The sequence below is a fragment of the Dendropsophus ebraccatus genome, chromosome 15 (assembly GCF_027789765.1).
Source record: "Dendropsophus ebraccatus isolate aDenEbr1 chromosome 15, aDenEbr1.pat, whole genome shotgun sequence".
In the NCBI taxonomy this organism is placed as follows: Eukaryota; Metazoa; Chordata; class Amphibia; order Anura; family Hylidae; genus Dendropsophus; species Dendropsophus ebraccatus.
Genome location: NC_091468.1, coordinates 69,745,510 through 69,768,069, shown reverse-complemented (window position 1 = coordinate 69,768,069; position 22,560 = coordinate 69,745,510). Strand labels below are relative to the sequence as shown.

At 43.2% G+C, this 22,560-nt stretch overlaps 1 protein-coding gene across 1 annotated transcript; it reads left to right on the top strand.

Annotated features, from left to right (window-relative positions):
• The first annotated feature begins 7,175 nt into the window (after positions 1-7,175).
• Positions 7,176-15,690, top strand: EFCAB2 (EF-hand calcium binding domain 2). Its single transcript, XM_069955299.1, has 7 exons — positions 7,176-7,257; positions 9,882-9,966; positions 10,501-10,573; positions 13,578-13,657; positions 14,988-15,030; positions 15,209-15,275; positions 15,357-15,690. The coding sequence occupies exons 1-7, from the start codon at positions 7,233-7,235 to the stop codon at positions 15,470-15,472; spliced, it is 489 nt and encodes a 162-aa protein (XP_069811400.1). The 5' UTR covers positions 7,176-7,232; the 3' UTR covers positions 15,473-15,690.
• The last annotated feature ends 6,870 nt before the right edge of the window (positions 15,691-22,560 follow it).

Below are 22,560 nucleotides of genomic sequence, written 5' to 3'. Positions count from 1 at the left end.
CTTTAGATCTTTAACATGTATGTGAGAAGACTTTTTTCATCAATTATTTGCAGCTTTAACCTACTTATCTGGAAGAAGAATTAGTGCAGGCCTCTTAGGACAGCAGGCTAAAAATATTCTCTAAAATTATTTAATGCGGAGACCACATAAAAGTCTATTGTACTGTGTATTTACGTAAGAGGATTGTCCAAAAATCCACCTCCAAGGGCCCTATTACACTGGACCATTATCGTGCGAAAAATCGTTATATCATTCTAATTTAAATGATAATCGTCCCGTGTAATTGCAGACAACGATCAAGAAATCATTGATCATTGATTTAGATCTGACCCTAAAATCATTGTTAACCATTCGCTGTAGTTCTGCATTTGTTTACTAATCGTTTAGTGTAATTGCACATTGTTCATTTTTCTGCTGGGATCAGATGGAGTAAACAATCGTAGTAACGACTTTTGCTCGGTGTAATATGGTGAACAATTTCAGGTTAACGATAAACAATCTCGTTTGCAATCGTTTATCATTAGTCGTTAATTGTTAAAAATTGCTTTGTCTAAGAGAACCCTAAACGTATGTGATTTCCCATCCTGCAGTCAGCTAATTCCAGTAGGAAACTGATAAGAAACTCATCATCCCCAAAACTCAAAATAATGAAGTCGTTACTATTAATAACTAGAGATGAGCGCAACTCGAGCCTGTCTACCAAAAGCCGACGGTGTAACATTTGATTACCGGTGGCTTCAGAAGTTGAATGCCACCCTAGGGAGTCCTGGAAAACAAGGATACCTATGGCTGTATCCCTGCATTCAAGGCAGCCTTAGGGTGGTATTACATAACGATAAACGATCTCAGACGACCGCTATGACGAACGATCTTAATCGTTCACCCTATTACACAGGACGATGATGATTACTTACGGTCGTTCTTGCGCTCGTCATTTCCTTGTTGATAGACTATTACAACGAACGATGTTCGAACGATTTGTGAATGATTAACGAAAAAAATAGGTCAAGATTTTATCAAACCATTAATGATTTCTCGGTCATTAAATCACTGCCTGCTATTACACGTAACGATTATGGTTCGAATTCGAATGATCTAACAATTTTTTGAACCATAATCGTCCCGAGTAATAGGGCCCTTAGGGCTGCATCCAACTTCTGCAGATACCGCTAATTAAATGCCGCACACTCAGTTTCGGGTGGATAGGCTTGGGCATGCTCGAGTTGCACTCATCTCTACTAATAACATGAAAGATAGCTGGCACACATGCAATAGGCATCATTTATTGCTATTGATTGTGTCTGCAATGTGTTTTTTAAATGTTGTTCATAGTGACCTTTGCATTTACAGAAAAATGTGCTGACTTTCTTTTACACTCAGACCTCATTCACTCCTCTGTAGTGCGGCCCACGACCTGCACTTACCAATGTGCTTCACAGAGCACTACATGAAGATAGCCATCCGTGCTGCAAAGTCTGGTCCGCACTAGGACCTGTTATTTTTTTTTTCTGCGACACTGATCGCGTCCCCGTACGCACATACAGATGGATAACAGTTTTGTGCTGTAATGTAATTTTATATTTCACTTCCAGTACTTATCAGCTGCTGTATGTCCTGCAGGAAGTGTTGTATTCTCTCCAGTCTGAGACAGTGCTCTCTGCTGCCACCTCTGTCCATGTCAGGAACTGTCCAGAGCAGGAGAGGTTTTCTATGGGGATTTGCTGCTGCTCTGGACAGTTCCTGTCATGGACAGAGGTGGCAGCAGAGAGCACTGTGTCAGACTGGAGAGAATACACCATTTCCTGCAGGACATACAGCAGCTGATAAGTACTGGAAGACTTGAGATTTTTAGGTAAATTACAAATCTCTGGCACTTTCTGGCAATAGTAGATTTTAAAGAAGTTTTTTTAAGTGTGTTTATTAGACTGCAAGTTGTACCAAATGTATTATGTAAAATGCAGATACATTTTATGCAGTTTTATACAATTCATCCTCCATCAGGGGCGTTCCCAGGACATAGGCCTGCCCCGCAGTCTGGGTGGTGCCGCATCGGCCTCCTGACTTTCATTCATAGTAAACCACAATAATGATGAGTGGATCTCACTAGACCCCATAGACTTTAGCAGTCTCTGCTGGGTTTCATGCATGCTGCCATGTTGCTGCGTTTGATAATACTGGAATCTCTGACAGAGGGCTAATAAATAATATATAGATTGTAGGACTGTTTATTAAGCCCTGTAATGTAATAAAAGCGTGTGCGTGGGATTGCCTAGGGTGAGAAGGTCAGATTACAGCAGCAGATGGTGCAGCAGTGAGGTGGAGAAACAAGTGGAGGAGACAGATGGGCACAATGGAGTCTGCGGCTACAATTTCACATACTGTCCCCAGGATAGAAAAGAAGCCGACAACATGTTCTAGAAAACACACGACTTATCAGCCAGCACTACATGTCTGTCCGCTGCCAATAGCTGATGTAACATATAGCGCCATCCTTACAGGGATATCATCATTCATTTATTTACCAGATCACTTATGTCCATGGTAATTAATTAGATCATCGTCATTATCGCCCATCACTCCCGTCAGGGTTTATTTTTTAATTTTTTTGGCATCCTGTTCATTAAATAGGTAAATGGCCAGCAGAATGCACACTTTTTTTTCTTTATTTTTTTTTCCCCCAACAATGGACACAAATAGAAAAAAAAAAAAAAAAAGCATTTTGTAACCATTATAAGGGTAAATTCACACAGACGTAGCCGCAGCGGATTTCATGCTGCAAGTTCGCAGCAAAATTTCCAATGTTATTACATACTTGCAGCAGGATTGTTACATACTATTTACTATTGAGTTATGCAAAAAAAAAATAATTAAAAATTAAACGACATGTACACTTTAACCTTTTAAGAACGTATGACGCTGATCCCGGCTCGGTGTTCTATTGCAATGGTCTGCAGCAGACCAAAGCAATAGAGCACCGATCTGATGGATCGGTGCTGTGTAATACAAGTACATTGATCTCTATGGGAGATCAGTGTAGTTGTATTAGAAGTCCCCCGGGGGGGATCGGTTATGTGTATATAGGGGTACCCCAGGGGGACTTACTGTGGAAGTCTAAAAAAAAAAAGTGTTTTCATGAATAAAAAAAACCCTCCCCTAATAAAAGTCTGAATGACCCCATTTATAATTAAAAATAAATAAATAAACATGTTTGGTATCGCCGCTCGCGCAATTGCGTGAACTATTAATTTATTACATTCCTGATCTCACACTGTAAACGGCGCAAGCGCGAAGACCAGCCAAAGTGCAAAAATTGTACATTTTTGTTTGCATCAAATCCAGAATAATTGTAATAAAAAGCGATCAAAAAGTCACATATGCGCAATCAAGGTACCGATAGAAAGAACACATCATGGCGCAAAAAATGACACCTGACACAGCCCCATAGACCAAAGGCTAAAAGCGCTATAAGCCTGGGAATGGAGCGATTTTAAGGAACGTTTTTTTGCTGTAGATGATTTTATTTTTTTTAAAAGCCATCAAATAAAATAAAAGTTATGCAAGTTGCATATCGTTTTAATCGTACCGACTTGAGGAACATATATAACATGTCAGTTTTTCCATCAGACAAACGGCGTAAATTCGAAAAAAAAACAAAGAAAAAGATTTTTTTTTTCAATTTCACCACGAATATAATTTTTTTCTGGTTTTGCAGCATATTTTATGAAAAAATTCAGGCTGCTATTGCAAAGTACAATTAGTGACGCAAAAAATAATGGCTCATGTGAATTTCTAGGTAAAAAAGTGCTATGGAAAAAACGAAAACTCATGTTCCCACACTGTTTTTTTGTCAGTATTTTGCAACCAAAACCAGGAGTGGATTGAAAACACAGAAAGGCTTTGTTCACACGCTGCTGAAATATAGTGGATGTCCGTCATTTCATGGCAAATAACGACCATTGTCTTAAAATAACTAATTATTTGCCATTAAATGGCTGCCATACAAAAAATTTCACGCAACAGGAATGGCAGCTCAGTCTGTCACAGTGCCGCTACAGATTATAGGCATTCATGGGTATTTCCCCAGGACACATAATAACCATCTGTCTAAATCAGGGATGGGGAACCTTCGGCCCTCCAGCTGTTAAAAAACTACAATTCCCATCATGCCTGGACAACCAAAGCTTCAGCTTCAGCTATATTAAAGGAGAAGTCTGGCCAGACCCATTTTTTTTTTTATCAAGTGCCCGCTCAGCCTGTCAGCAGCTGTAGTGGTGACCCGCCTCGCCTGCTGAATAGCTGGGAGGACCTCACACATCATGACCTGGGTCCCCGCTCAGACCAGGAAGCGGCCGGAGACCAGATGTGGCCACCAGTACTGGAGCAGGGGAGGTAAGAGCAGGTTTTTTTGTTTATCCTCCCCAGCATTTGCTAAAAAAAAAAAATGGGTCTGGCCTCAGAGTACACAGAGCTTTTTTATTATCAATATATGTCAAGATACCAATCTAGACCGATACTCCGCATTCAGTTTAGTAAACACTGTACAACGTAACTGTACGTCCTTGAGTGGTAATGCATCGCAAAAATGGACGTAGAGTTAGGGTCCTATTTCTCGGGCCGATGGGGGCCCGATCAACGCTGTAAACAAGCGCCGATCTGCTAGATCAGCGCTTGTTTACTGTGCCTATTCCACGGCCCGATGATCGCTGAGCGAGGGCTGCAGGGACATTGTTACCAATGTCCTTGCAGCCCTTGCAGCATACATTACCTGGCAGGACTTCTCCTCCGCTCCGTCTTCCTCCCCGGGTCCTGCGGCACAGCATCAGCAGCTCCGGAGCGGCCTGACTGAGCTGTCAGACCGCTCAGCCAATCACTGATTGAGACGGGACAGAGCGGCAGCTAGTGATTGGCTGAGCTGGCTGTCACTGCCTAAGCAAGTCCGCCTCAGAAGTGGCTGCGGGAGTGTTCAGAGAGGGGCCTTGAAGTCATTAAAGGAGCACTGTACTCTATCTCACAGTGCAGGTGACACTGGAAAACTTCGGCCCCAGTCCTCAACTCAGGTAACCAGGACTGGGGCTTGTGTCACCCTTGTAGGATGGGTACCCCGACACTGCATGGCATAAAGTGGTTATAACGACAAAGGTTGAAACACGGGCACGAGTATTCTTCTTCTTCAAGTATCTCTTCTATTAAAATTCCGGCAGATCACACTTCTAAATTGGGTTGAGACTGTCCCGACAAACTCCTCTCCATCCTTCTTTACTCTACTCAGCATTCAACCAAACTAGCACGACTGTTCTACCTCAGCACTTCGGCAGATCCAGTGAAAGCAAGTCTGTATCAGTCATGTATTATACTATTACCCTGTATTATCAGAGAGTTGTCAGTAAAGATCAGTTTATTTATTCAACTGGGATTCAGTAATAATTGTACCAGCACCCGCATAGACAGGCTACACCGTCCTTGGGTCATCTCCCCTTTCTGTGGGTACCAACTGTCTGGGTGGGTCACATCTCCACTCCGGACCACTGTGAGAAGAGCCCAAGGGGCCCATCACAGCTCGGCAGGTCACCGCCCATTGGGGAAGGGTATAGCCAGCCACACACTAAAACAGGTATACCATCACACCTGTGTGCTGAACTAGCACTGGCGTCACAACAGAACTATAAGGGCCCTATTACACGGGACGATTATCGTGCGAAAAATCGTTGTATCGTTCGAATTTAAACGGTAATCGTTCTGTGTAATTGCAGGCAACGGTCGAAAAATCGTTCGTATGTCGTTGATTTAGATCTGAACCTAAAATTATCGCTTATCGTTTGCTGTAATTCCACGTTCGTTCGCACAAGTTCCGCACTTTTTCACTAATCGTTCAGTGTACTAGCACATTGCCCATTGTTTTCCTGAGATCAGAAGGAATAAACGATCGCAATAACGATCATATCTAACGACCATCGTTCTGTGTGATATGGTGAACGATTTCAGGTTAACGATAAACACTCTCAATTGCGATCGTTTATCGTTAGTCTTTCATCGTTAAAAATCACTCCGTGTAATAGGACCCTTAGGGTGCGTTTACACAGAAAGATTTATCTGACAGATTTTGGAAGCCAAAGCCAGGAATGGATTTTAAAAGAGGATAGATCTCAGTCTTTCCTTTATGACCTGTTCCCTGTTTATAGTCTGTTCCTGGTTTTGGCTTCAAAGATCTGACAGATAAATCTGTGTAAACGCAGTCTTAGGATACGTTCACACGTAGCAAAAGTGCCTCGGAATGCCGCCAGCCTCCCTGTCATAATGCCACCAGGATCCCCGCGCTGGTGCCGAGAAGGTACTGCAAAAAAAAGAAATTTACATAGGTCTGATGGTACATTTGCTTTAACTGAACTAATGCAGTACTGCGACAGTACCGCAATGTGTGAACACAGTATTAAGGGTCTGAATAAAGCGGATTGCTGGTGGTAAAGGGCAGGCGTTGACTGGACCACCATCTACCGCAGGGGTAGGAAACCTTGGCTCTCCAGCTATTGGAAAACTACAACTCCCATCATGCATGGACAGCCAAGGATAAATCTTTGGCTGTCCAGGCATGATGGGAGTTGTAGTTTGGCAACAGCCGGAGAGCCAAGGTTCCCTCCCCCTGCGCTATACTGTATATGGGGGTCTCCCTGACAGATGATGGTGGAGAGATGGATCAACATGGAATCTACCACCTGCAGTAACCATGTAGTCCCAGTCAAGGAAGGAGAAGAGCTATATACACAAGACAGTGACGTCATCAGAGGAGCCTCATATAGCTGTGGGGGAAATGGTTATATGAAGCATGTATCGCTACTAAGTGGCTATAAGGGGTTAATATAAGTATCACACCGGCAGGACCACCATTGTGGAGATATATATATATATATATATATATATATATATATATATATATATATATATATATATATATATATATATATATATATATATATATATATGTATATGCTATCACAGGGATGGGGAACCTGTTGCAAAACTACAATTCCCAGCATGCCTGGACAGCCAAAGGCTGTCCAGGCATGCTGGGAATTGTAGTTTTGCAGCAGCTGGAGGGCCGCCGGTTTCTTATGCAGCATAGAACGACACAGCGACAGCGCCACGTCCGGTTGTAGCGTGCAGGACTCCCGCTTCCAAAATGGCGGCCGTGAGCTCAGCGTCACGACGCGTCTCCATGGAAACCGCACACAACAGTCATGGCTGAAGAGAAGGACGCAGGAGGTAAGTGAGGAGGAGCGGGTATATCGGATAATACGAGGGCGATCACTAGTGATAGGAGACTCAGCACTGACTGACGTGTGTATGGAGGTGCAGCAAAGTAGTGTCGTCAGGAAATGTGGTGATAAAGCAGTAAAGTGTGTTGCCAGGGAAACGGTATTATAGAGGAGTGTAATGCCGGGGATCAGGGTGGAGAGAGTATCTGATCCCATTGAAACCAAAGCCTTTCAGCTGAAAACCTTCTCATTGCCAGGACATTAAAGTGGGTGAAGGGAAAGGCCCCATCTGTTAGAGGGCAACTGTCAGCAGGTTGGGTGTATGTATCCTGCTGTGTCCCCATAGTGTATAGAGGCTAAGGAGGTCTCTTACCTTCATTCTTGGCCCATCTTCCTGTACTAAAGTGTCACAGTGAGGATCTTACCTTCATCCTCAGCACCCCGTGCGCTATGGAGATGCTTCTAACCTGCTGATAGTTTCCCTTTAAAGTGAATGTACCACTAGGGACATCACTACAGGCTTTTTACATTAAGAGACCGGTGCCGGCGCGGGGATGCCGGTGCCGTGGCCCTTTTTTTGAACCGGCCCGGTTCCAATGCACGACGCTGGTCTGTTCTCAAGCACCGGCCCGCCCAAGGGCACTGGGGACAACCCCGCCGGCCCCCAGTGTGATGAAACCCCCGGCCCTATGTGATGCAACTCCATTACAATCGATGGAGACATGTTACAGAGGGCCGGGGGATCGTCACACTGGGGGCCGGCGGAGGGCCTGTCCTCAGTGCTCTGGGGCGGGTTGGTGCTCGGAAGAGCCTGTAGCGATGTACCTGGTGGAACATTCGCTGTAAGTATCATGGAACTATGCTATACAGATGTGTAATACCGCACAAGTAATAATAAGTAGACTGGTATGGGCCCACACCAGGTACTAATGTCTTATTATATACAGAGCAGCAGGTGTGCCACGCTCATATGGCATAGGGCAGTGGTCACACCTATAGAGTAGTCTGCATTGGTGGAAAACGTTGGTGAACCAGTAGATCCATATGTGGACATATAGCGCAGAGTACCTGTGCTGCTTGCTGTGATTTCAGTGGATTACGTGTAGTCTGGAGGTGACTGCTTTTGGTCCATTTCTGCATTTTGTATTTTTTTTGCAAGACTTAAAAGTCTTTACATATTCCCTTTAAGGATCCCTTCACACGGACAGTATCACAGCAGAGTTCCACAGAAAAATCCGCTGCCCCTCTACATTCTCACAGATTTTCATTCTGCTGGGAGAACGCAGCCCCTGCCCACGGCGGACCCCAATGCACATAAAAAATATAAAACTCTCAAGTTTGAACAAAACATTTACATTTAATGACATAAAAATTACATAAAAAAGACACCTGGAGCATAAATATCTGTAATATGTGAGTGTGAATGAGCCCGTACAGCCTTGCTGGAGATACCGGGGGAGAATGTATCACGCCGCGCACACGTCTATCTGCTCTGTTCCACTGTGTATAATCATCCATCGCCGTGGGATCAGACTAATAGAGGAGGGGGAGGCTTGTCATCTCAGATTACCACCTTTAGGACCTATTTAAGTCTCACAGCTACCCAAACCACCGATGATGATATAGAATATCCACAACATTTACACCATAACTATTATACGTAGGTTTGTTTTTTTTAACCTTTTCAGTTTCACTTCACCCAAATGAAGAAATATTATTATCACTATGTTACACACTATTCTTTCCAATTGCTGCAGAATGAGATGAATATACAACAGTTCTCATATTATTATTATTATTATTATTATAAGTCATTGCAACTTTTGTCCTCTTAAAGGGGTACTCCAGAGCTTTCTTTTTCTCTTTTGCTAATACATTGCTTTAATAATTTTATATTACTTTGTAATGTAAATTTATTAAAATAAATGTATATATATATATTTTTTCATTTACATATTCACTTCTCTCTGCTGCCACCAGTGTTGGTATTGGGAACTGCAGAACTATGTAATGTATTACAGAGCAGGGACCTGTTCCCCCAATGTACTGTATATTTGTATATATATTATGGTTTTAGATTTTTGAAGCCAAAGCCAGAGAAGAAATCTCAGTCTTTCCTTTATGACCTGTTCCCTGTTTATATTCTGTTCCTGGCTTTGGCTTCAATGATATCTCAGAAAAATCTCTTAGTGTAAACGCACCAATATCCATCGGGAGGCTGCCTGACATGACCGCTTTGTGCAGAAGCCTTGGCTCTACTAATGGTTTTTGCTCATAAAGCAGCAATAACAAGCAGAGGCTGCTGCACACTGTGATGGTGTCGGGCAGCTTCCCCCCAGGTACCATATATAAGAATATACAGTACACAAGGGAAACGGGATAGTATAGTGTATAGTATATAGTAGTATCGCTCTGTATAGTGCTGTGCAGCATTGCTTTAGAAGAGCTGGGGATCGGGCTATCTAGGCCCTGCAGTTCCCGACACAACCATTGGTGGCAGCAGAGGGGGCTGTGTCACCCATTATTGCTGCCACTCAACCAAAGTATATATGTAAATATAAAACCATACATTGTATACTATACAAGCTGGATATGCTGGTGGTAATTTTGCTTTGTACTTGTCTTTTATAGAGACGCTCGTGTCTGATCTACAAAAAAAAATTACAGAAGCGTTTGAAGTTTTTGACCATGAAAGCAACAAAACAGTAGATGTAAGGTAAGGCAGGTGGCTTATTATTCACAATGGGATGTTCTAGTGCTTGTCAATCCTGCTTCCTGTTCCATAGAGATTACAAAGGTCCCTATATTTGTTCTGTGCCATTAGCTGGTATTAGGAACCTCCAAGTGCTGGTGGGGTGAACGGCCCAGATTTATAAAAGTGAAAAATAGTGTAAACTGCCCATAGCAACCAATCACAGCTCAGTTTGATATTAAAGGGGTTTGTTCACCAACAAAAAAAATTCTTTTAAATCAACTGGTGTCAGAGATTTTTAAATTACTTCTATTAAAAAAAAAAATCTCCATTCCTCCAGTATTTGCAAAAAAACGGTGCAAGAAATGCAGTGTGAACCCAGCTTTATGTTCAGGAAAAGCTGATGGTTTCCTGAAGCCTCCTGAACGGCCGCCTCCCCGTGTTTCCTCACTGTAAAAAACGGCCACAGGAGTGTGAAAGAGGCCATAGGAGATGAATGTATTTCATGGGATTCTCAGAAACAATTAATCACAACTGCACAAATCATCTGTCTTACAGGGAGATCGGGACGATCATCAGGTCCTTAGGATGTTGTCCAACTGAAGGCGAACTCCATGACATGCTCGCAGAGGTCGGTAATTTGTCATTTAGAGGCTTTACTCACAAGGTCATTTATTTAAACAGGAACCTGTAAGCCCCCCCCCCCCCCAGGAGCTCTGGATCCGGGTTCATTTACTGAGCAATTATACGGGCCGACTATTGGGCAGCCATTAATAAAACCCTCCAATCCTGGCCCATACAGAAGAAGGTAATCTCCCAATAGTGACCCATATAGTAGATAATTCCCCCAGTATCGCCACAATAGTGCCTCACAAATACAGTGGTGCCTTGGATTATGAGCATAATTTGTTCCGGGACCGTGCTTGTAATCCAAATCCACTCTTAAACCAAAGCAAATTTTCCCATAAGAAATCACTGATATGCAGACAATTGGTTCCACACCCCAAATTAATGATTTATTATTCTGAATAACATGTAAAACAGAAAAAAACAAACATTCAGAAACAGCAGAATCTGTGATATTATAAGTTACTGTACAGTAATGGAGAGGATGGGAAACACAAGGGCTGACAGAGACTGCAGGGAGCATGAAGGAATGAGCAGGGCAGATGTGGGCACATACATGCAGCACTCTCTGTCCGGGGAGAGAGGGGTTACAGCTATGGAGAGATTACCCCCACAGTCCTGTCCCCTGATGTAAGCCCCAGCCTGAAGTGGATATGCAATGATTTGGAAGATAAGGGAGACTTCCTGGGTCAGAGTACAGGGCTGTAGACACCACTGTGCAGACTATGCCCCTCCCCCACTCCCCCTCCCACCCAGTACAGGGAGCTCTTACACCAAAGCAATGCTCTTAAAGCAAGTCACAATTTAAAAAAACTGTGAGCTCTTAAACCAAAACGCTCTTAAACCAAGGTACCACTGTAGTTAAGTCTCCAAACCCCTGCCGGGAGACTGCGCTGGACTTACCTATCCTGGCTCCTACACTGCGGCTCGTCTGGCTGCAGGATGCTACCGGTGCAGGACGTGTGTGATCCTCGTATCGGTCCCTGACTTCTTTTTTATAAATATAGCTGCGCGTACAGCATGTGACCCGCAGCTCTATTCATTCCTATGGAGTTGCCAGAAAGATCAGAGTACAGCGCTCTTCCAGCTTACTCTGCTCTCTCTGGCGGTTTCATATGAATGAATAGAGCTGCGGGTCACATGCCGTACCCGCAGCTATATTTATAACAAAGAAGTCGGGGACCCCATACGGGGATCGGCGGAGGGTACAGAGGTCGGCCTCCCCCACAATCTCTTACTTTTTCTCTATGCTGTGGATAGGGGAAAAGTTCATTCTTTCCTGGACAATTTCTTTAAACAAGGATGAGAAATATATTCTATTCTTTTAGCGCCACCTGCTGGCCGTATAAAATCATGCAGAGATTACAAGGAAATGATATTTGAATTGTCTAAAATGCTAAAATATTCAACTTATACTAACTGAATATATTCAGGCCTACTGCTTCATGCTGTTTTCTCAGTCCACCATATGGAGGTTGGTGAAGGTCCCAAAAATTGGACGCCCCCCACAAATCTAGGATTTATCACTTATCCCGTGGATAGTAAATATGCGTTAGGACACTTTTGTACGGCGCCACTCGAGATGGTGCTCGCTTGTGTTGCCTTTACCAGGCCCAATTAATTGTGCTTCTATTGTGTCCCCATAAAGGTGCATCGCTATCGGCCCCACATCCCTCACATAGACAGAGAGATGTGCAGCTAATATTCATGAATTTTCTGGCCGCACAAAAGAACAAATCAGCCGACTAGCAGGTGTTTGCTAGCTGGTCCTTTTACATAGGCCAATTATCGAGTACCTAGGAACACTCATTATTAACAAGAATCATCCCATGTAAAAGGGCCTTTAGAGCGATAAGCCCAGAGATTAGAGGCTATGGACGCCTTTGCACTTTTTTTTTTAAATGTTGATCTGGTTCCAGAATGCAAAATAAATCAGCTTACCATAAAGGGGTTGTTCACCAAAAACAGTTTTCTTTTAAAACAACTAGTGTCTAAAATCTAAAGTCTTCCAGCACTTATCAGCTGCTGTATGCTCTGCATGAAGCGGTGTATTCTTTCCAGTCTGGAGAGCAGGAGAGGTTTTCTATGGGGATTTGTTGCTGCTCTGGACAGTTCCTGACATGGACAGAGGTGGCAGCAGAGAGCACTGTGTCAGACTGGAGAGAATACACCACTTCATGCAGGACATACAGCAGCTGATGAGTACTTTAGATTTTTTAATAGACGTAAATTACTATCTCTGGCATTTTCTGGCCCCAATTAATTTGAAAGAAACATTTTTTTTTGTGAACAACTCCTTTAAAGTGATTCTGTCCCTGGTGCTTGTATGCACGAAGGTCACAGCAGCATCTTAGTTACTTATCAGAACTGGGACCTGCATAGTAGTTACTCTGACACTAGTGAGGTGTGCACCACTGTAGCTGCAGTAGGGATGAAGGACACAGGATTGCACCACTGTAGCTGCAGTAGGGATGAAGGACACAGCATTGCACCACTGTAGCTGCAGTAGGGATGAAGGACACAGCATTGCACCACTGTAGCTGCAGTAGGGATGAAGGACACAGGATTGCACCACTGTAGCTGCAGTAGGGATGAAGGACACAGGATTGCACCACTGTAGCTGCAGTAGGGATGAAGGACACAGCATTGCACCACTGTAGCTGCAGTAGGGATGAAGGACACAGCATTGCACCACTGTAGCTGCAGTAGGGATGAAGGACACAGGATTGCACCACTGTAGCTGCAGTAGGGATGAAGGACACAGGATTGCACCACAGTAACTAATCCCATTGCAGCGGCCGGGCTGATGACAAGATAAGGAAATAATAAAAGGAAAATTCGATGTTTCGGTGGATGTGGGAAGGTTTGAACAGAAATGGATTCATGGTATCAGAGGGTGAGATACCCCATTAGCAGCAGGCCTCACATGTGGCACGCTTGGTATGGTTGTTCATAGCATCTTTATATACATTGCCGTCATAGTTAGTCACCCTCTGTTTTTCAATAAGGTGGAGGAAGAAGAGCCTACAGGTTACATCCGTTTTGAGAAGTTTTTACCAATGATGACAAAAGTTTTACTTGAGAGAAGGTAAGAGAAAAGATTTCAGAAAGACGCAGTACAGACCCAGCATCTGCATGTCATGCATGTTCATTTCCTTTTATTAACAGGGGATGTGATATAAAGCAAGTTATGTCACAAAAAAAGCACCGCGCCACCAGCATCCCTGCAGCGGTTTGTTAATGTTAAAAGCCCATAGCGATGTACCTGGTGCTACATTCACTTCAAATGGAACAGATGACTTCCTGGGTACGAGTAGTTCAGTGCACTGAAATGACTACAGACAGCAGCCTGGTGGCTCAGTGGGTAGCATTGTTAATTTGTAAAGTGAGGGCCCTATGGTAAAGTGATTGCACCAGCAGTGCATTCGCTTTAAGTCACATGGATAGAATGCCGCCGGCGCATGGGGATGCTGGTGTCACAGTCTTTTTTTGAACCACGGCTCGGTTCCTGCATACGGCGCTGTTCTATACCCGGGCATAATGGAGTCGCATCACAGAGGGGAGGGGGTTTTGTCTTTTATTATCACTTTTTATTACGATTTTTCTGGATTTGATGTGACCAAAAATCAGCAATTTAGCACTTCGGCGGATTTTTGCACTTAGGCCTTTTACTGTACGAGATCAGGAATGTGATAATTTAATAGTTCGGGCGATTACACTTGCAGCAATACCAAATATTTTTGTTTATTTATTTATTTATTTTTATTTATAAAATGGGAAAAGGGGGGTGATTCAAACTTTTATTAGGTGAAGGGGATTTTTTATTCAAAAATAGAGATCACTGCAGTATACTTAAAGGGAACCTGTCACCAGGAACGCAGGCACAGAGCCCGCCCGACCCCCCGATGCAGCTGCCGGATACTTACCCTCTCCTGGAGCCGATCCTAAAACGAAGATATCAGCGCCTGAAGCCGTGCGCGCGCTGTATGCAAATTACCTGAGATGAGTCCGATGCCCGACATTCTCTATGGGCATCGGACTTATCTCTGCAGCGCGGGCGCACGGCTTCGGGCACTGATATCTTCGTCCCAGGACCGACTCCAGGAGCATGACTCGCCGGAAATGGTAAGTATCCGGGGGCTGCATCGGGGGGCTGGGCGGGCTCTGTGCCCGCGTCCGCTGTGACAGGTTCCCTTTCATATAGCACCGATCGATTAGATCAGTGCTGTATAAGTAGCCTTCTCTACTTGCCCTTAACAGCGACAGGATGAGCATACTCGTCCTGCGTCGTTAAGAGGTAAAAATTTATTTAATGGGAAAATGGAATCAGCAATCACTCGCATGCATCTGATACACAGAGAGTTACAGTCATTTTATAAAGGAAATCTTTTACCTTTCCCTTCTCTGTTTGTTTGAAGGTTCCGGCCAATCCCTGAAGATGTTCTTCTGCGAGCATTTGAGGTCTGTCTGTCCAAGTGGTCACCAACCTGAACTTCCAGAACGCCATGACAGCTGCAGGCTTTCCTGGCATGCTGGGAATTGTAGTTGCTCAGCGGCTGAATATCAGTTGTCAATACATCTAATTGTCTGTAAAGCTAAAGAGAGGCTTTGGTGGTTTCATGTTTGGTTTATTTTCTAGGTTCTAGATGAAAAGAAAAAGGGATTCTTAACTAAAGATGAACTCATGAAATACATGACTGAAGAAGGTAACGTAGATTTCATTATCTCTGGGGTCTTTATGTGAGATTAAAACTGGTGAAATAACATCTGAACATTCCGACTAACAGGAGAACCATTCACACAAGAGGAAATCGAGGAGATGGTTTCTGCTTCTGTGGACCCAGACAAGGAGATAGTTCTTTATAAGGAGTATGCTGCAATGATGGTTGTAGAAGACTACTGAGTCCCTGACCGAAATAACGGGAAACTGCTGTGCAAAAACTTGTATGGAAAACAACATACAATATGCAGACCATTGCAGAAATCCATGTCTATTGGATAGTAATGGTTGCTCACACCTTTGTTTTTCTGTGATTTTCTAGTCTTTTTTACATGTGTTACCTGATATTTTGATGAATTGACATAAATGTAATAAAATATGTGCCTGACCATTCTGTATAAGTGGCTGTAAATTATATTTTTCCAAACCTTTTTTTTTAACCACCATGTAGTTGTATACTGTCTTACAAGGACTTATCTACCTAAATGTCCTTCTACACGGGCTGATTATCGGCCAGGAGTGTCGCTAGAAATGCTCCCGGCCTGTGCAAATGTAAAGATACAGCTGGCAGCCCGAGGAGAAGCCGGATCACATGCAGGGTGGTAAGTATAGACTGCTTGTGATCTGAAAACTGACAGCACAAATATATACATCCCAGACCCCAATGTATACATATCTGTGCTGTCAGGTTCCATGGCTGCATGAATGATACAAGGATCGTCCATGCAGCCCCCTGACGCTCAGTTTGTTGTGCCGTGTAAAGGCCCTGCTCGCCTGTTCTGGGCTCGTTTGCGGGCCCCTTGGCTGACAAATTTGTAGGTCTACAAGGACCCTATTGGGACTAAGACTGCTGTTATGCATGTATCTACCATACAGTGGTGTACAGGCTCTTTGTGACACATTCAGTTCTGCTCTATTGTGCCTTTACCATACTAGCTCTTAATTATGGCAGTAAACATGGCTTCTCCACCCTTTTTGTATTAAAGGCCTGACTAGCCAGAATAGGTTGATGCTTAGGCCTCACCAGTGGCAGAAACCATTGTCAAAATGACAAAATGTATTGTAGTTTATCTTTCTTTTGTCTCCTAAATCAGTGTAAACTCCTGCATAGTCACCCCCTTAGTCCATGGCCTCCTGTGTAGCCCCCCCCCCCTTAGTCCATGGCCCCCTGTGTAGCCCCCCCCCCTTAGTCCATGGCCCCCTGTGTAGCCCCCCCCCCCCTTAGTCCATGGCCCCCTGTGTAGCCCCCCACCCCCACCCTTAGTCCATGGTCCCCTGTGTAGTCCCCCTTAGTCCATGGCCCCCTGTGTAGCCCCCCTTAGTCCATGGCCCCCTGTGTATTCCCCCTTACTCCATGGCCCCCTGTGTAGCCCCCCTTAGTCCATGGCCCCCTGTGTAGCCCCCCTTAGTCCATGGCCCCCTGTGTAGCCCCCCCCCCCTTAGTCCATGGCCCCCTGTGTAGCCCCCCTTAATCCATGGCCCCCTGTGTAGTCACCCCTTACCAATAGCAGATGGTCCTCCTCTAAGAAGGACTGATAACTGTTGGCTGAATGATCAGTGTGTGCCCTCCTTTAAAGGACCTTTAGAAAAACAATGAGCCCCCCCCATTGAGAACTTTAACACATGTAACATATATTATTTAATTAACATATTTGACAGAGGACTGCACTTCCTAGAAGTCCATGTTCCTTGCTCTCCTGTGCACAGTGAAACACTTCCATCACCACTAGGGGGTGCTCACTGCACATGTACTGTATATATGTGCAGTTAGTAATGAATACAATCTATTTGGTGACCACTTGAGATGTAGGTAAATCTGTGACTGGGTGAGGAGAAGCAGCTTAAAGACTGGGCCTTCTGATACCACAGGCCTCATAGTCTTGTGTCCTAAGTATATGCACCGTACAACTGGGAGGAACCAACATACACAGACTCTTAGGGTGGTATTACACGAAGCGATTATCGTTCGAATAATCGTTCAATCGGTCGTATTTGAACGATTATCTTTAAGTGTAATAGTAGACAACGATTAAACGACGAACGATTGGTCGCTGGTCGTTTAATAGGTTTTGAATCTATTTTTATCGTTTGTCTTTTACACATCGTTCGCACATCGTTCGTTTGAATAAGATGTCGTTAGCCGTTCCCTGTTCATTCGCAAATTGAAAGGGGAGTGTTCTTGAATTTTGTTGCTCCAATATAACCGATAATCTTTCCGTGTAGTAAAACGAACGATTATTAGGCAACCGCTATTGCGATCGTTGGAGATCGTTTATCGTTAATCGTTAATTGAAAAAAATCGCTTCGTGTAATACCACCCTTATACACCTACATGTCCCTGCCCTTACCAGCAACAATGCAGATTTATTTCAGATTAAGTCTCCTTATTGACATATCTACACGCGAATGCCCATCATATTAAACCTTAAAGGAGAAGTCTGGCGATTTAACAAATTTTTTATCTGGTAACATAATAAACCATGATTACTCACATCTCCCTGTGTCTTTGCAGCGCTGGATTGCCGCTTCGGGCTCCAGGATCTTCTTCACAGCCGACGTCACGACCCGGTTGATGGACTGTCCGGAACATTGTTGCAGTCACTGATTTGTTGAGCACACAATTCATCAGCCAGGTCGGACATTTTCCCCTGAGTTATGACATCATGAGGAAAATGCCTTCCGGCGAGGGTCCCGGAGTCTGTCATGAAGTGCTTTGTGGACACGGGGGGAGGTAAGCAGTGTTTATTATGTTCCCCCTGCTAGCTGACATTTTTTTAAAATCACCAGACTTCTCCTTTAAGGTCCAAGATCATGTGTTGGTTAATCTCCTAATCTTAAACAACAGACGTTTGAGGCGTCATTTTTTTTGCCTGGATCTGGGCTTTTTATCGGTATCTTGCTTGATCTTTTTGATCACTTTTTTTTTTGCATTTTTTGCGCTTTCGCAGTTTACTGTGCGAGATCAGAAATTTGATCATTTAATAGTTCCGCCAATATATCCAGTATTTTTATTTTTAAAATGGTAAAAGGGGGGTGATTTAAAGTTTTAATATGGGAATACAGTTTGCGATCGCTCGGGACCAGTGTCAGAGTGTTGCTGAGGTCCTGGTAGGTATGACAGGTTGATGGGATTTCCCCACTATACCACCACTGAAGGCTTTTTTTCCAGTTTTGACAGCAGCATTTAAATAGTTTATTGGCAAGGACGTTCGGGCCGCTCCGGCTAATAACTGTGGTCCCCGGGTGATGATAGCCAGGAGCAACACGTTACAGAGAGGGCTCACATTGTGAACCCAGTAACATAAAATTTTAACAATTCAGACAATTTTTTATGTGATTTTTTTGTTTTTTTTAGAGTTTACTGTTTTTATTATGGAGGAATTATATAAAAAAAAACTTCATGACGTTACTGTACATTAAAGGTCAGGAACCTATAGGAACCCTGCAGCTGCATTTCCTGCAAGAAATGCCTGCTCAATCGCTGGCCACAACAGTCACCCATCTTGGCCGGTGATAGGCTGAGCGAGCCTCATTCTTGTAGGAACAAAGTCAGAGGAAGCAAAGTGTAACTGAAAACAGTGGGACTGGGACCTGTCGGAGCTGCGGGGGATTGGGCAGATGAGTATGGATCCTTTTTGTATTTTTAAAGAACCCTGAGCCCGTTGCCATTTTTTTTGTATGACAAGAATACAACCTAATACTTTGCAGTAAATATTAAAACAGACTACAATAAGCTACTAATTTATTGATTGATGCAGAAATTTATATTTTATGTCTGACTAAAATTTGGAGCTCTGTATGAAAAAAACGGAGAGATAAATACAGATCTTGGTTAGTGGTGTATGAAGTGGGCCTAGAAGCTGAGCTTTCTCCATACACGGTGGGTGCTGGCTGTTTATTACAATCAACACCCTCCTATAAATTATCAGAAATAATAATCCCCTGGTATGACTGGTATTTCCCTTGAAAGACAATTTGTCAAAAGAATGTAATGTTCCTAGACTGCCACTAGAGGGCACTGCCGCACCATACCATGATACACAAGGAAACCCGCACTGTTTAGGAATGCAACCCCTTGCTGCAGGAAGGCCACATATGTTCATTCCCTGGAGACTGATGCTCAGATAATGGTGTATTTCCCTGATAAAACTGATGCTGCAAGAGAAATGCTGAATATGCCCATACTCCGACACTACCTCCATTTTCATTTCTGCAAATAAAAAAGGAGTGTTGAGTCCCAGATAATTTGATGCTTGGCTGAGACAGTAAATTGCAGAACAAAGAAAGGAAAATCAACTTAAATATGAAGGATACGACGGACTGTGCTGGAAGGAACGGCCTAAATCTAGTGTTTTACTGTGGTATACACTGATGTTATAAAGCGAGAGGGCCTTCACTTCTCATCTCCCTACAGGTATATAGCTGCGGCATAAACCACAGACGTATTATTACTGTCTTCTATTCATGTCACAGGCGGCACAGCTATATGCAGCCAAATACTGAAGATGGGATTGTCGAATAGAAAAATGTATTTATATATATTCATACAAATATAGTCATAAATATATGTATACATATGCATAAATATATATATATATATATATATATATATATATATATATATATATATATATATATATATAAATAAAGGGATTATATAGATCTGGAATCAAGGGTGCTTTAAATATACATAAATAAATAAATAAATAATAAATTCATAATATTAAATACTAATTAAAAATAATAATACATAATAGAAAATAAATAATAATAAATACTAATTAAAAAATAACAATAAATAATAGAAAATAAATACTAATTAAAAATAATAAATAATAGAAAATAAATAATAATAAATACTAATTAAAAATAATAAATAATAGAAAATAAATAACAATAAATAATAGAAAATAAATAATAATAATAAATACTAATTAAAAATAATAATAAATAATGGAAAATAAATAATAATCATGGATATAGGCCCTTCCCATATGTTCTGTTTGGGTTTATGAACCTCATACAAGGGGATGTCCCACCTGCAGAGCCATTCTGTACATCCTTGTAATCCATCTTATAGACAGCCATGTAGGACTATATTTCCTCTTCCAGCTGCAGGGGACATGTCTGGCTGGCAGAAGCTTCCCCCTGCATAGTCAGCAATTTGCTGGAGGTAACAGGAGTCGGTGATCAGCTGATCACCCCAGGGGCTGCACTCTGGAAGGGGTTGTCTGTGATGAGCCAGTCCTGTTATGTCTATTTAATAACACTGATGCCAGGACAAGGCACAATTAGAGGTATTTGCCGATAGTAGTAGTAGATAGATAGTAGTAACCAATCAGGTTGTAGTTTTCATTTAACAAAAAGCATCTAAAGAAGGAGAGCTGGAACCTGGCCTGTTTCCTCATGTTCTGTTTAACAATCCCCATTAAAAGTTTATTTGGGGTTATATAAAGTTTGAACACTGTATAATGAAAAGTTCTGCAGCCTTCTATTATACAACCAGGCAGGTATGCAGGAGATGCAATAACAGTATATAGCCTAGTTATATACCCTACCTAGTATAGGCAAACTACTAAACTTTGCCAGTTAGTACAAAAATGGTAGAAAAAAGTGATGGGGGCCCTTCATAGATATGGAAATAGTTTCATAATTGCTTTAAAGGGGTTGTTCACCAAAACAAATAAAATCCTTCAGATCGACTGGTCCCAGCCATTGCTAGAGAGTTGTAATTTACTTATATTAAAAAAATCTCATGTTTTCCAGTACTTATCAGCTGCTGTATGTCCTGCAGGAAGTGCAGTCTGACACAGTACTCTCTGCTGCCACCTCTGTCCATGTCAAGAACTGTCCAGAGCAGTAGCAAATCCCCATAGAAAACCTCTCCTGCTCTGGACAGTTCCTGACATGGACAGAGGTGGCATCAGAGAGCACTGTGTCAGACTGGAGAGAATACACCACCTCCTGCAAGGCATACAGCAGCTGATAAGTACTGAAAGACTGAAGATTTTTAAATAGAAGTGAATGATAAATCTCTGGCATTTTCTGGCACTCCTTTTAGGTGCCATACACTTTATACTAAAGCAAGCCTCCTGATAGTGGGCATAAGGGTCAGGTGTGATGGATTTTTACTGCCCACTGTGCCTGTGATTTCTTTATTTCCTGTGATGTCACATTCGCTGTCACAAGAGGAGTGATCAGGTAGGTGCCCTGGCTGGAAATCCACATGGGCTCCGACTGAGCTGGACTGTCGCAACAACCACTGGGCTCCGAGGTTAGCTGGGCTATAGCCCGATCCCTGAAGGCAGAGCCACCCTCAGAGCCCAGTGATAGCTGCCACAGTATAGGGGATCCTGGTGTAGAGGAGACTAGGGGCCAGTGACTACCTTGCGGATGGCTCAGTGGTTAGCAGTGTGTTCCTGCAGCTCTGGAGTCCTACATCTGCAGGGAGTATTGTGTATTCTGCTTGCATAGATTCCCTCACACACTCCATAGGGATAGTGACAGGGACCAATGGGGGTGAGGACAATCTTTGTACAGCACTGTGGAATAGGTTGGTGCTATATAAATGAGAGAATAATTGTTATTATTGTATAGTAAAGATTTACAGTAATAGGGCAGTGCTGCTCTCTGCTTGTAAACGTGTGAGTCACAATTCTGTATACCGGTGAAGAAAACGTGTAAGTTACCTTGTGTTTGTCATGAAGAGAGCTCACCTGGTCAGCCTCCAAGCCTGCAAGGTGTAATGCTCTGCAGTTGTGAATTCTCCAGGCTTGCAACCACGACCAGGAAGACGTTCTGCCAGAGAGGGACAGGTCTCCAGCCACTTAGGGCAGGGGTTGTGTCACATGGGCCACTGGGAGAGCCAGGAGACCTTAGCAATCACCTGCGGGGTCCGGGCGTTCCATTTAAAGGGGTACTCTGGCAATTTTATTCCCCTTTCAAATCGACTGGTTTCAGAAAGTTATATAGAATTGTAATTTACTTCTACTTAAGAACCTCAAGTCTCCCAGTACGTATCAGCTGCTGTATGTCCTGCAGAAAGTGGTGTATTCTCTCCAGTCTGACACAGTGCTCTCTGCTGCCACCTCTGTTCATGTCAGGAACTGTCCAGAGCAGAAGAGGTTTTCTATGGGGATTGGCTGCTGCTCTGGACAGTTCCTGACATGGACAGAGGTGGCAGCAGAGAGCACTGTGTCAGACTGGAGAGATTGCACCACTTCCTGTAGGACATACAGCAGCTTATAAGTACTGGAAGACTGGAGATTTTT

Coding starts and splice junctions, on each gene's coding strand:
- EFCAB2 (XM_069955299.1), top strand. CDS start 7,233: ATGGCTGAAGAGAAGGACGCAGGAG. Junction 7,258..9,881: donor TGAAGAGAAGGACGCAGGAG/GTAAGTGAGGAG, acceptor TGTCTTTTATAG/AGACGCTCGTGTCTGATCTA. Junction 15,276..15,356: donor GAAATACATGACTGAAGAAG/GTAACGTAGATT, acceptor TCCGACTAACAG/GAGAACCATTCACACAAGAG.